This window comes from Pithys albifrons, chromosome 3 (assembly GCF_047495875.1).
Source record: "Pithys albifrons albifrons isolate INPA30051 chromosome 3, PitAlb_v1, whole genome shotgun sequence".
Taxonomy (NCBI): domain Eukaryota; kingdom Metazoa; phylum Chordata; class Aves; order Passeriformes; family Thamnophilidae; genus Pithys; species Pithys albifrons.
This window is the reverse complement of record NC_092460.1, coordinates 14,186,323-14,199,307: the sequence shown is the minus strand read 5'-3', so window position 1 is coordinate 14,199,307 and position 12,985 is coordinate 14,186,323. Positions and strand designations below refer to the sequence as shown.

Below are 12,985 nucleotides of genomic sequence, written 5' to 3'. Positions count from 1 at the left end.
CCCCTTGTCCTATTGCTGAGTGCCTGGGAGAGCTGCTGGCGGAGCTTTCCTCCCTTCTTTACTCTTGCCCATTGGGGCTTGCCCAGTTCTGCCAGTTCAGGTAACTGGGGCTTTTTTTGATGCAGAGTTTTTATTCTTTTTAAATATGTGTGATCCCATTGTTCTGTTTTGAAGCAGTGTTGTTCTGCTTCTGTGATGGAAGAGTTTTAACCAGCAGCACAAATAATCTGTCCATCACCATGTCAGAACTGTCCCTTTACGTCAGTGTATTGATGAATTACAATTCCTTGTGTGTGCCTTGTGACCTGGCCTGTCCAGATTGAAGCCCAGTGCCATGTTTACCCTGTTCTGATGTGCAGTCCATCTGACAGCTTGTTCTGTGACCTGTTAGAACAGCTTTGTTACTGGTTATATTAATACATAAATAATCTTTGTTTTCCAGCAATATCCAGATTATTATGCAATAATAAAGGAACCTATAGATCTTAAAACTATTGCCCAAAGGATACAGGTACAGTATGAACATATTAATATGTCATTAATTCTTCAACAGTAAGCATTGTAAAATTGTTAGAAGACAGAATTAATGGTGGTGGGAAAGGCAAAGTGTTTTTCCTCTGCTGTTAAATAATCTGCACACTGTGATGGTTTAATGCTCTGTCCTGGGTCAGAAGTGGCTGTGTGGAAGCCCAGGCACTGCAAGCTGTGCTGTGCTGGCTCTGAGCTGGAATATCTCGGGTTCCTTGATGTTTAATGGTATAAAGCAGTTCCTTGGCATGAACTGCCAGTGTAAAACACTGAAGTACCAAGGCTTGGTCGTGCATTATCATCACCTGCTTTTGTTCTGCTGCTATAAATAGATGTTTTGTACTGATGAGTTTTTCATCTTACTGCTCCAGTAATTTGAGATATTGTTCTGTAATTTCAGCATTTTGTGTAGTAATGGGGGAAAGGACATAGACTAATTGAACTAGAGAATAAAGATACAACAGCATTTTGTCAGAACTCTTCAAAATTAAGATAATATAATCTATTAAGCATTTTTCAATCTTTTTCTTTTCATTCATAAGCTTTTTAAGGATTTAGCATGTGTGCATGTTACTTTCTTTTTTTGATTACTTTTTCCAGATACTTATCTGTCCTCTTTATAAATATATTACCATTTGTCTATAAACATTCCCTTTATTCTAGTGAATTCCCGTTGCTTTTCACTGTTGACTTAGTTCTCGTGCTGTCTGAAGGTTGCCACTCTAACCAGTTCTGGTGTTTCTTGTGCAGAATGGAACATACAAAAGCATTCATGCCATGGCCAAGGACATAGATCTTCTGGCAAAGAATGCCAAAACCTACAATGAGCCTGGGTCACAAGTGTTCAAGGTTGGTTCAGTTCAGAGTTTGACTGGAGTCCAGACTTTCTTTGCTTCTTTCTGTGCTCATTGATCCATAAATGAATTTTTAGCAAAAGGCACTCAAGAGCCTCTTTTCATTTTTTGAAAAATAGCTTTTTTCTTTATATATTGCTTTTAATAGAACTTTTTTCCCTGGAGTTACATGATTTTTTCCAATTAAATTTTATCTTGGGATATGAATTACATGACTTTTTTTGAGGAATCCCTGTACTTCTGGTTGAAGTCAAAATGGCTGAAAATACAAGGTCAAGTGACAGGGACTGAGCAGGGACCTCCTTCCACATTGAAGGGACTGTTTGTGCTTCAAAACCAGTCATGCCTTCTTTGTTCTGTGAGCTGATAGAACAATAGCTTTGTAGCAGTTTATAGCAATACATGAATTATCTTTTTTTCCAGCAGTATCCAGAATATTGTGCAGTATTAGAGCAGCCCATAGATCTTAAAACTATTGCCCGAAGGTCCTCTCCCTTTTAGCTGTATTTTTGTGACCAAATTACACCTCTTGTCTTTTTCCTTTGTATTTCAGCAGCGTTTTGTGTTCAAACTGTCACTTTGCTGTTTCCATGTACTCTGGAACTAAGAGAATGTCAGTGGCAGGTGATTCCTTTTTGTGCTTTTAAGGACATTTTAGCAGGAGACCTTGTGGATGTGTAACACTGTTAAGTAAATTGCTCCTGGACCTTCCCAGCTGCATTTGTGTTTGGGTTGTAGTTTCAGTTCCTGGCAACATTAGTCACTCTTGTAACCTCACTAAGAACTGGTCATTCATAGAATCACAGAATGGATTGGGTTGGAAAAGACCTCCGAGATCATCAAGTCCAACCCTTGGTCCAACTCCACTCCCTTTACCAGATCATGGCACTCAGGGCCACGGCCAAGGAGTCTAAAAACTTCCAGGGATGGGGAATCCACCCCCTCTCTGGGCAGCCCATTCCAATGCCTGAGCACTCTCTCTGCAAAGAATTTTTTTCTGCTCTCCAACTTCAATTTCCCCTGGCAGAGCTTGAGCCCATGCCCCCTTGTCCTATTGCTGAGTGCCTGGGAGAAGAGACCAACCCCCACCTGGCCAGAACTTCCCTTCAGGGAGTTCTAGACAGTGCTGAGGTCACCTCTGAACCTCCTCTTCTCCAGGCTAAACACCCCCAGCTCCCTCAGCCTCTCCCCACAGCACTTGTGCTCCAGTCCCTTCTCCAGCCTCATTGCTCTTTTCTTCCTAATTGCTGAACTCTTACTCTGAGTGTGGAGTCCACGGGTGTAGAAAGAGAGGGAACAGCCATTGTAAACCTTGGTACTTGTGGCAACTTTTTGATTGCAAAGGCACTGAAATTATTTTGCCTTTTTAGTTCATAGTGGTATTTGTGTGTATTTGTAAATTGCTGATTTTTTTTAATATATGACAAAAAACCCAGCTTGAAGCTACTCAGCTGTTCTGTTCAGTTCTTTAAGGCCACTGTAAAATTACAGTGTGGGTGTTTTCAGGCAGACTTTGTTCTGTGCTTCATTTCTCATGCAAAATTGCTTTATATCTAAATGTAAGAGCTGCTTGATCTTTGTTTCAGATTTTTAGATAGCTGGATATAACATTCTTCACTTTCAGCATTAAACAAAAAAAATTCTTTCAATTGACAGGATGCAAATGCGATTAAAAAGATATTTAATATGAAAAAGGCTGAAATTGAACACAGTGAGTTGGCCAAGTCAAGTCTCCGAATCAGGTACTGCAAAGAGAGTTCTTTCTATAATTTCATATGAAAACCTCTATAGACATTCCCTTAATTTTACTGTGGAGAATATAGTGGGAAATAATTGCTTGAAAACTTGGTGTATTGTTGTTGTAAAAGTTATGAATTATAGTTTTTGGCAGGAAGCCCTTTTATTGAAGTACTTCTGCGGTGAAATAGTTTTTGTGATGTGCTTGATTATAAAAATAGTGTCTCTTTTATCACTTAAACTATGGCCAACTTGCACCCCATGTTTATGAGTTAATAACAGAACAGGAATAGCGAGGAACAAGGTGCTCTGTTTTGTGACAAATGCTGAGTATTCTTGAGTCTTGTTAGGAGCTGAAACATAAGAGTTCACAGTTAATTAGGTAGAATGTTGAGCAGAAACACAGGAACAGAACCTTGGGCAAAAGGTATTTAAGGGAAGTCCACATTATGTAAACTCCTGTTTGAAAAGTGATTTCTGGCTGTGAGAAGAGGCACAGGACACTGATCATCTGGATTTTCTAATCAGTGAAGCACAGATTTGGTCATGGACAGGCAGGTATATAACACAGCTGATAGCTCTGTTTGCTTAATGGAATGGTTTTATTTAGGAAAAAGCATTTTCCTCCTGTGAAAATCCATAGTGCACAGAGAAGGGATGCAGCCATTGTAAATGTTCCTTATCTGAAATACAATTAGATTTCTCCTTGTGTAAACTTTTTGCTTTCAAAAGTTGGTTTAGATATTATTTGCCAGTATGAGCCTTGTCATTCATATAAAAATATTAAAGCAACATCTTGCAAGTCATTCAGGAGGTGGGAAACTCTTGCAAGGTGGACTCTCTCTATGTGTTTGAGCTGTTTACTGTTACTTGGTGCTGCAAAACAACTGCTGTTATTTCCTACAAAGGTTTGTGTGGTACAACTGGGGACACTAATGCTCCCTAACTTTACTGAAAGGCAGTTTGATTTATTTTGTGTAAATGGTGTCAGTATTAAAAGTGTTTCCTGGGATTATGTGTGAAAGAAGTGGAAGTTACCTGATTGATTTTTACTGTTTGGTATTTTGAGACATAGATTTTCTGGTTCAGCTTCTCTCCCATTATTGAGTGAATCAGTGTTGGAGCATATGAAACTATAACAGCAAAACTACTATTAGGGAGTAATTCCTGACATATATTCTAATAATTTTCCTTCTTAAAAGTATATGTAGTGCCAGAAGACCTTGATTCTACAGACACTGAACATACTGATGTGTTTGCTTTACAGGAACTAGAATGACATGTAGGTAGAGAGGTTTTCTGTTTAAATTGTGGTTTTATTTTATTTTTCTCACTGTATGTGTCATCAGTGAAGCTCAAGGTGTCATATTTAATTTTAAGGTTCAACTGTTTTTCATCAAAATAAAGCTGATTGTATAAGAAGGGATGACAGATAAATCACACTGGTATTTGTTGGTTGAATTCCTCTCTTGCACTGCCAACCCATTTCCACTTCTCAACCACCCTATTCCAGATGTTCTGTTGTGTACTCTGTTCTCAGTAGACCTGCAAATCCTGAAGGAATCTGTCAGAACCATTGACAGCTCCCTTCTTTGTTTTTCTAACTTAGGGAAAAAACACTGTCTGAAACAGGCTACCATGATATTGGGCTGCATGCAAAAAAATGGGGATGAGAGAAGGACCATAGAAATCAAACCTGCTATTCTGTATTTCACTGGTTGCTTCTTTTTATTCAACCATTATTCTTTTTTGTTTTTCTGGTGAATCAGCTTCACAAAAACATTATTTTTCATTTAAATTCCTACATGTTTAATTGCCTTAAAGGGGAGTTCTCCTTTACCTGTTGCTGATTTTAGTAAAATTTCCTCATAAACTCACTTCAAGTTCGATCCCTGTATTTTTCTTCTCAATTTACATCTGTTGTTCTCTGTCACTGATGGATCAAACTCAAATTCATCACAGTGCTACTAACCAAACTTCTGTATGTCAAAGACCATGTTTTTTCTTGCAGAGCTCATTGTCTCCCTTGTCAAACTAAACTCCTCTTTGTGGTGCATTTAACTGTCCTCCCTCAATAACATGGCAAAATTAAGTTGCTTGACAATGTGCCCTGTCAAACCCACTTGGCAGTGACTTTGTTGAGTATTAATGAAACGTGACTGGACCTGTATGAAGAGCTTTATCTGGAGCTAAGGAACATTTTGTTGGCTGCTTCCACTGCTCTTTGGGCTGAGCTGCTTGTACAGCTATTAATGCTGAGCTGGACCTTCCTCTGACTTTATAAACAAAATCCACATTAATGCTGGAGCACTGAATTGATCTCAGTGTTAATTAACTTTCAGCTTCAAAACTACCTGTCTGAACTTTTTGGCTGATCTGTCAAAGTGATTCTGTGAAAAGCTTTTTCCTTGCTGCATCTTTTCATGGGTCTAAGGTGGGCCTGTTTTTTTTTCCTCCCCTTTTCCTTGGCTTGTCTCTTCTGCCTTAAGGACTGCATCAAATTTGGCTGCTTCCAAGCTGACAGGTCCTTCCTCACAGGGTAAAGGCAGTGTTGGGGATGAGAGAAATTCTTCTAACAAATATTATCGGTAAGTAAATTGTGCACTTGGAGGAAAAGCTGGGTCATTGTCATGTGGAAAAGCAGTGGATTTTGTTTGGTGGTTTTTTGTTGTTGCTGTTGAGAGAGCTCTTCAATACTCAGATACTTTTGAGATTCAAATATATTTCAGTCAAGTGTTGAGTATGATTTAATAAGTTACTTTGCTGTAGTTTGGTGTTATATTTAACGTTTCAAAGCACCTGTTGTGAGATCCTCCCTGTGCACTCATTTCCTTAGTAATGTTCTGAGAAACAGTGTGTTAAACTTCATTACAAAATAAAGCAGGGAAAAAACCCATGGAAACGTGCTGTAGACCTAGAAAACATTTATTTCATGACTAAAAAGAAATAATAGTCAGGACTAAATCATTAAGAATAGACAGTGGAAACAATGAAGCCTGTAAAAAGAAGGCTTTGCATTTGGGATGCTTTTATGGCAAACTTCCTGAGTGGGTTGGGTTACTGGAGGCTTTCTAGTCTGTTCTTACAGTTACCAGCTGAGAGTTTTGGTGCCTGGCAGAGGCCACAGTCTCTGGGTTACTGTCCTGAAGCAGTGCTGCTCCTGCCTAATTCCCTGTGTGTGTGTCCTCTGGAGTTGTGGCTGAACACAAGGGTCTGTGAGGGGTTGGGAATTCCTACCAAGTTGGTGTCACTTTCAGCAACTGTCCTGGTTTCAGATGGTATAGTTAATTTTCTTCCTTCTACCTGGTACAATGCTGTGCTTTGGATGAGAGTGATATTGGTGACACACTGATGTGTTAATTGTTGCTGAGTGAGAAGAACATCCAGTACTTCACACTGACTGATGGACAGTGTCAAACCCTCAGTGGGGCCTCAGCAGTCACATCTGGCAGCACAGAGGTGAAACCACCTGGGTGCTCAGTTCTGGCAGGACGTTTCTTCTCAGACAGAGGCCCTGATGCTTATGTATGAGATTAGCTCAGTTGGTTAAAACTTGGTTGCAATAATGCCAAGGTCATGGGTTCAATCCCCTCTGCGGGCCATTGACTTGAGGGTCGGACTCGATGATCCTTGTGGGTCCCTCGCAACTCAGAATAGTCTGTGAAATGTGTCCCTGAGAGCTGGGCCACGGAGGAGCATCAGCACAGGCAGCTGTGGGTCAGGGTGCTGAGGCTGCCCTGCCTCAGGTGGGTTGGAGTGGAGTGTAAAGGCAATTACTTGCAGCACCTCAGGCCATCAGGGAAGATTTGCAGCAGAGATGGGCTTGTCATCAAGGTGTGGATGTACATGCCATATCAGTGGTACCACAATAAAAATCACCCCGGTTAATGAAGAAGGAGTTTTGATGAAAGGAGGCCAAGTGCAGCAATGGCAGAGCCAGAACTGGCTGCAGCAGCAGCAACAGGCCAGCAGCAACACCAGCTCCTGCCCTGGGGCTGCAGGGACAGCCCAAAACCATGGACTGAATGAACTCAGCAGACATTCTAGAGAATGTCTCGGTCTGACTTGGCCTCCCAGCCCAAACTGCCTTCCCCTTTTCCCCCTGCTCTTCAAAGCAAGGGAAAAAAAATGAAAGGAAACTGAAAACTTGAAAGAAACTGAATTAAATCAGAATATATATATTTTCTAACATTTACAACTACATATACAATTTGTACACACCATCAGGAGCTCCCAGGGGAAAAGGGAAGGGGAAACAGGGACAAAGGAGGGACAAAACAGAAACAAAACAGACAAATACAGTCAAAGCCCGTAAAAAAACCATGGCAAAATACAATAAAAACTATCACAGAGGGGTGGGAATGATACCACAGACTGAGGGAATGATACCTGTGTGTGTATATCAAAAGACAGCAAAGTGTATTTTGAAAAGTGGGGAACCTGGACATGCACAACAGCAACCCGTCTGCTTTTGCCCAGTCTGCACTTGGCTCCCACAGGACAAGGCTGAGCCCATTCCCAGAGGTGCCTGAGGAGCTGACCACGTGAAAAGGCAGAGAATGTCAGGCACAGTCTGTGGTGTAGGTGTGAAATGCTGTGCCCCAGGTCTGGGACTGAGGAGGGGCAGAGAGAGATGCTGACAAAGTCTCTGTGAGACTGAGCCCCTGCGGACACTGATTTACTCCACGTGGGAAACAGAGGAAGCTGTTTCATGTACAGGCTCTGTGTGTGCTGAAAGTGCCTGAGGAGGGGATGGGGATGAGAGAAGGTGCCACATGCAGCTCAGAGTGCTGAATTCCTTCCTGTAGACAAATCCCTATAAAACAGGATCAAAGAAGTTGTTATCCCCCTTCTCCCACAATTAGGCAAATACTTAAGTGTACAAACTAGGACAGAAGATATCCAGCTGGAGCTCAATTTTCTGACTGTGTTTGAGGGACCAGCTCTTAAAATAGAGACAGGAGGGTCAGTAACAGTTCCTCTTGTTAAAGACTCCATTCTTTGATATCATGGCTGTATTCCTGGTCATGGAGCTTCACTGTTTGCTTACACACTCTGTGTGGCTGTTAATGGTAAACACAATAACCTTTTCATTTTTATTTTTTAATTTTCATGTTTTTTCATTTATAAAAAAATTTCTTCCTTTACTTTTTCTCTTTTATAGTAACAAAAGATCAGCCCAAGGGGATCGTTTATCAGCAATAACCATGGCATTGCAATATGGATCTGAAAGTGATGAGGATGCAGCTTTGGCTGGTGGGAACTGAAATGTAGTTTCTCTGCTTTCTGTAGTTAAAATGTTCAGAATAAGCAAATCTGTGGAGCTCCTCATACATTCAAGTGTATTGATTTCAAATGTGTTGGGTTTTGTGTGTGTTTCCAAGTACCTACTCATGCTTTAGGAAACTGTTGCTTGCTTTTGTTTCTTCTAATATGGAACAGGAGAGATACTGGAGAAGTCTGTAAAGGAATTTGACAGTGCTGCATTTGTTTTTGTACATATATTGTTGGCTTGATTTTTCTTTTTTTGTTGTCATTGTTTCTGCATGGATGTTAAATGTTGCATCTTTTCAATATAAATTTTTGGGGCATTTATTTCACAGCTAGTAACTCAGCTTACTCCCCACTGTTTTGCAGTGGATGGATATGCTGTAAAATCTTTCATAATTAATATCTTGCTGCAAGCAAAAGCATTTTTATTCCTGGTTAGCCCAGAGTTCTGTTATTGCTTCAGAGCAGCTGCTTCTGGGAGGTGTGAGGAGTGTTTATTAGCTGGGTTCAGTGTGATTGCTGGGTGTTATTTTTTTAAAATTGTAATTCTGTAGCTTTTAACATGTACTTTCTTTCATTCATCCTAATCCTGAAGCAAGATAACTAGAAAAGTTTGCTATAAAATTTGCAAATTAATTTTATGCTAATTGTAGAATAATTCTAAAATCTTCATTTCTTCTTCATGTGCTACATATATTAGAGGTGCCCCTTCAGGCTTTAGTGTCAGTTTTTTCTGCTAAACTTCACAATTATGTATTAAGCTGTGATCAATATGGTCTAAAGATTGCAATAACTAAATAAAGTGCCTTTTTTGCCAGCTTGAGGCTTATTAGATGTATTTGTTGTGCCCTTTTCTGAGGTATAATCTGACTTCCAGAGAGTGGCTGAACAGCCTCTATTGAGGGACTGCCTTTTCTTATGGATTAAACCTTTATCCATCAAAAACCCCACTCTGGGCTGTCGTGCTGAGTTTCCCATTCTTCCCTTCTCTCTGTGCAGCTGCTGCTCGTTATGAGGAGGGAGAATCCGAGGCTGAGAGCATTACTTCCTTCATGGACACCTCCAATCCTCTTTACCAGCTTTATGACACAGTCAGGAGTTGCCGAAATAATCAGGGCCAGCTCATCTCTGAACCCTTTTTCCACTTGCCCTCCAAGAAAAAATATCCTGATTATTATCAGCAAATTAAAACACCCATTTCATTGCAGCAGATCAGGTAAGAAAACAGAATGCAAACTATATCTGGTGTGAAACTATTTTCTTTCCAGAATCCTCACTTGTGGTCAGGTTGTCTTTACCTAATGCCTTATATGCACCATCTTTCCTCTACATCTGATTGCTGCCTGTTTCAACTCAGTCTGCATCAGTCTTGTGATCATCTCCCAGATGTGGCTGCTGTTGGGTTTATTTTCTGTGGAGGTTCATTTGTGATGGGCCTGGAAGGTGCCACATCAATAATTCTGAAGGCCACACGTGCAGCAGAGATGAAAGTTCCTGCAAACCCCCCATTGTTCTCTTCCCTTGTTCCTGATTGCTTCATTACCTCTTACTGTTTTAAATAGTCCTCAGCAATGTGAACTGCAGCAAGATGGTTGCAATTACATTCCTTTTGTCTGGGTCACAGTACAGCTGTGGAGAATAATTATTTTCATTCATGGTGTGGCTGATCTGGACTGAAATAAGCAGTTCATTTATAAACCTGTGAGCAGTGAAAGGTTCCTCAGCTGCCTGAGCACAGCTGTCAGAGTGAAAACCTGGGTGAAGAGAAGTGAGCAATATCTTTCTTGGGTGGCCCAAGATAAGCTGATATGATGGATACTGAGGGTCCTGAGTGCATTGATAGCCTTTAATCATAGAATCATAGAATGGATTGGGTTGGAAAAGTCCTCCGAGATCATCAAGTCCAACCCTTGGTCCAACTCCAGTCCCTTTACCAGATCATGGCACTCAGTGCCACGGCCAATCTCAGTTGAAAAACCTCCAGGGATGGGGAATCCACCCCCTCTCTGGGCAGCCCATTCCAATGCCTGAGCACTCTCTCTGCAAAGAATTTTTTTCTGCTCTCCAACTTCAATTTCCCCTGGCAGAGCTTGAGCCCGTGCCCCCTTGTCCTATTGCTGAGTGCCTGGGAGAAGAGACCAATCCCCACCTGGCTGGAACTTCCCTTCAGCGAGTTCAATGATGCTGACCAGCCTTGGGTGGCCCAGACCTCCTGCCCAGAGGCCACTGGGCTCTCCAGTCCCTGCCTGGGCTACAGGAGTGCTGGTCCTGCAGCTGGACTCTCACACTGTTCCTGTGTTTGTAATCCACTCTCATACACAGGTCTATAAATTTTAGTTATATCATAATATGATCCTCCAGACTTCTTGTAATTGTTGAATGAGCAGTGTCTTTGTTAAATCAAAAATTAACTTTTGGATTTTTTAACTTGTCAGAGGGTGTTGTGCATGTGCTGGAGAGCAATTCTGGAGCTGCCTCACTGGTTATCTTTTCCATCAGTGGCTTTAAAGCATTTTTTCTCATGTCTTAGTACAGCTGTTGGGTTGGCAAAGAAAATGTCTTGCTCTGAACAAAGCACAAAATGTACTCGATGAGAAAAAATAAGGTTAAATTGAGAAGAACCATTGACAGTTGTCAGGAGGCTTTTTGTCTGGATTTACTTAAAAGTATTGGCTCAAATAATCTACAAACAGATTTAACTGGGAGAGACTTTCCATTAAAAATATCCTTGCTATCAGTTATAGAACAAATAATTTTCCATGGAGAGGCAGCTGCATTTCTGCTTTCCTTACAGTGTAGGCAGATGGCATCTGGCTGTGGGAGCAGCACAGAAACTCCATGCAAATGTATGAAGAATGTAGGAAAAATAATCTGACTGACTGCCTGAGAGCTTAGAAAATAAAAAGGGACAGACAGGCTTCTTAGAAACAGTGTTTAAGGCTCACAAGTTAAAGTACAATTTTTATAGTAGTCCAGTTTCTTTCTGCACATTCTGAATTTCAGCTGGTTTTTAAATTACCACATAATCTTCACTTCTTACTGTCCCTGAAAAGCCCTGAAGTTGTGCCTGTGTGTACTTAATTGATGTGCTGTAGGGAAAACTGAGGCAGGTATGGTTGTACTGCCACTCCTGAGGGGTGGAGGTTTTTTCTGTGGCCATATTTTTTGTGGTTTTGTGTGTTTTTTGGGATATGTATGCAAAGAGCATATCTTCTCTTCCCAGATGTGGACAGAAAGTGAAGTGTCCTAGTGCAAAGCTGAAGGAGTTGGAGTCAAGCCTACTATTCCTGTCTGATATCTGTCTGGCTTTGGCATCTGGCTGCCTAAGCTGTCCTTCCTGCCAGGGCTGTGAAATGTGTGGCTGCTGCAAATTTTACAGCTAGTCATGTATTTCAGGGGGTTTTGTGTGTGCCAAATGCAAGAACAGTCTCTAAAAATATATATGCTTTCTAGAGGGAGTGTGTGAGTGTTTTGGTGTAATGAGATGCACATTCACCTACCCCAGCCTCTCAGGCACTTTGTGAGTGTTACAGACCTCAGTCCTGTGACCTGAGTGCTGATCCCCAGCTGTTCCTGGACCTGGGAGGGAATCCTGCTGATGGCTTTGGTTTTCTCTGAGTTTCCTCCTGACTTTACAGAGTCACAGAGTGTTCCCAGCTATGGCAGGGTCACCCAGAGCCAGGTGCTCAGGGCTGTACCCAGTGAGGTTTGGGGCATCTCCACAGATGGAGACTCCACATCCTCCCTGACCAACCAGTGCCAGTGTGTGAAACTCTCACAGAAAAACCCTCTTTTGTTCAGCTGCCATTTCCAATGTTTCCATGTGTTCCCCTCACCCCTTGCCCAGGCAGTGGGCACAGCTGGGCTGACCCTGGTGCCCCTTCACTCCCTCCACAGTGAGGAGAGGTGCCTGCCTCACACAGGAGGAAACTCAGAGCTGCAGAACAAGAAAATCCTACTTAAAAAAAGTCATGAAGCTTGAATGCTGTGACTTTTCGTGGGTGGTTGAAGTGCCCTGTGTGAGGTTACTTTGCAAACTTCACATTGCTGGGGAAAAGTTACTCTGTAATTACAAATGACCACAGAAATAGTCAGTTCAGTTCTGGGCCCCTCAGTTCAGTTCTGAGCCCCTCATTTCAAGAAAGAGATTGAGGGGCTGGAGCGGGGCCAGAGAAGAGCAACGAGGCTGGAGAAGGGACTGGAGCACAAGTGCTGTGGGGAGAGGCTGAGGGAGCTGGGGGTGTTTAGCCTGGAGAAGAGGAGGCTCAGAGGTGACCTCAGCACTGTCTAGAAGAACATGAAGGGAAGTTCTGGCCAGGTGGGGGTTGGTCTCTTCTCCCAGGCACTCAGCAATAGGACAAGGGGGTACGGGCTCAAGCTCTGCCAGGGGAAATTGAAGTTGGAGAGCAGAAAAAAATTCTTTGCAGAGAGAGTGCTCAGGCATTGGAATGGGCTGCCCAGAGAGGGGGTGGATTCCCCATCCCTGGAGGTTTTGAAACTGAGCTTGGCCGTGGCACTGAGTGCCATGATCTGGTAAAGGGAGTGGAGTTGGACCAAGGGTTGGACTTGATGATCTTGGAGGTCTTTTCCCACCC

General features: G+C 42.1%; 1 protein-coding gene across 8 annotated transcripts in view; it reads left to right on the top strand.

The window, feature by feature from the left end:
- PBRM1 (polybromo 1) overlaps window positions 1-12,985 on the top strand; it is a 59,294-nt gene that overhangs the window by 7,319 nt on the left and 38,990 nt on the right. For 6 of the 8 annotated variants that reach the window (XM_071550539.1, XM_071550538.1, XM_071550535.1 and 3 more), the window contains 6 exons: window positions 443-511; window positions 1,279-1,377; window positions 3,039-3,124; window positions 5,609-5,707; window positions 8,284-8,375; window positions 9,390-9,606. In XM_071550539.1, coding sequence (XP_071406640.1) covers window positions 443-511; window positions 1,279-1,377; window positions 3,039-3,124; window positions 5,609-5,707; window positions 8,284-8,375; window positions 9,390-9,606 — 662 coding nt within the window. The remainder of the gene's footprint in view (window positions 1-442; window positions 512-1,278; window positions 1,378-3,038; window positions 3,125-5,608; window positions 5,708-8,283; window positions 8,376-9,389; window positions 9,607-12,985) is intronic. The other 2 variants (XM_071550541.1, XM_071550536.1) reach the window with 1 other exon arrangement.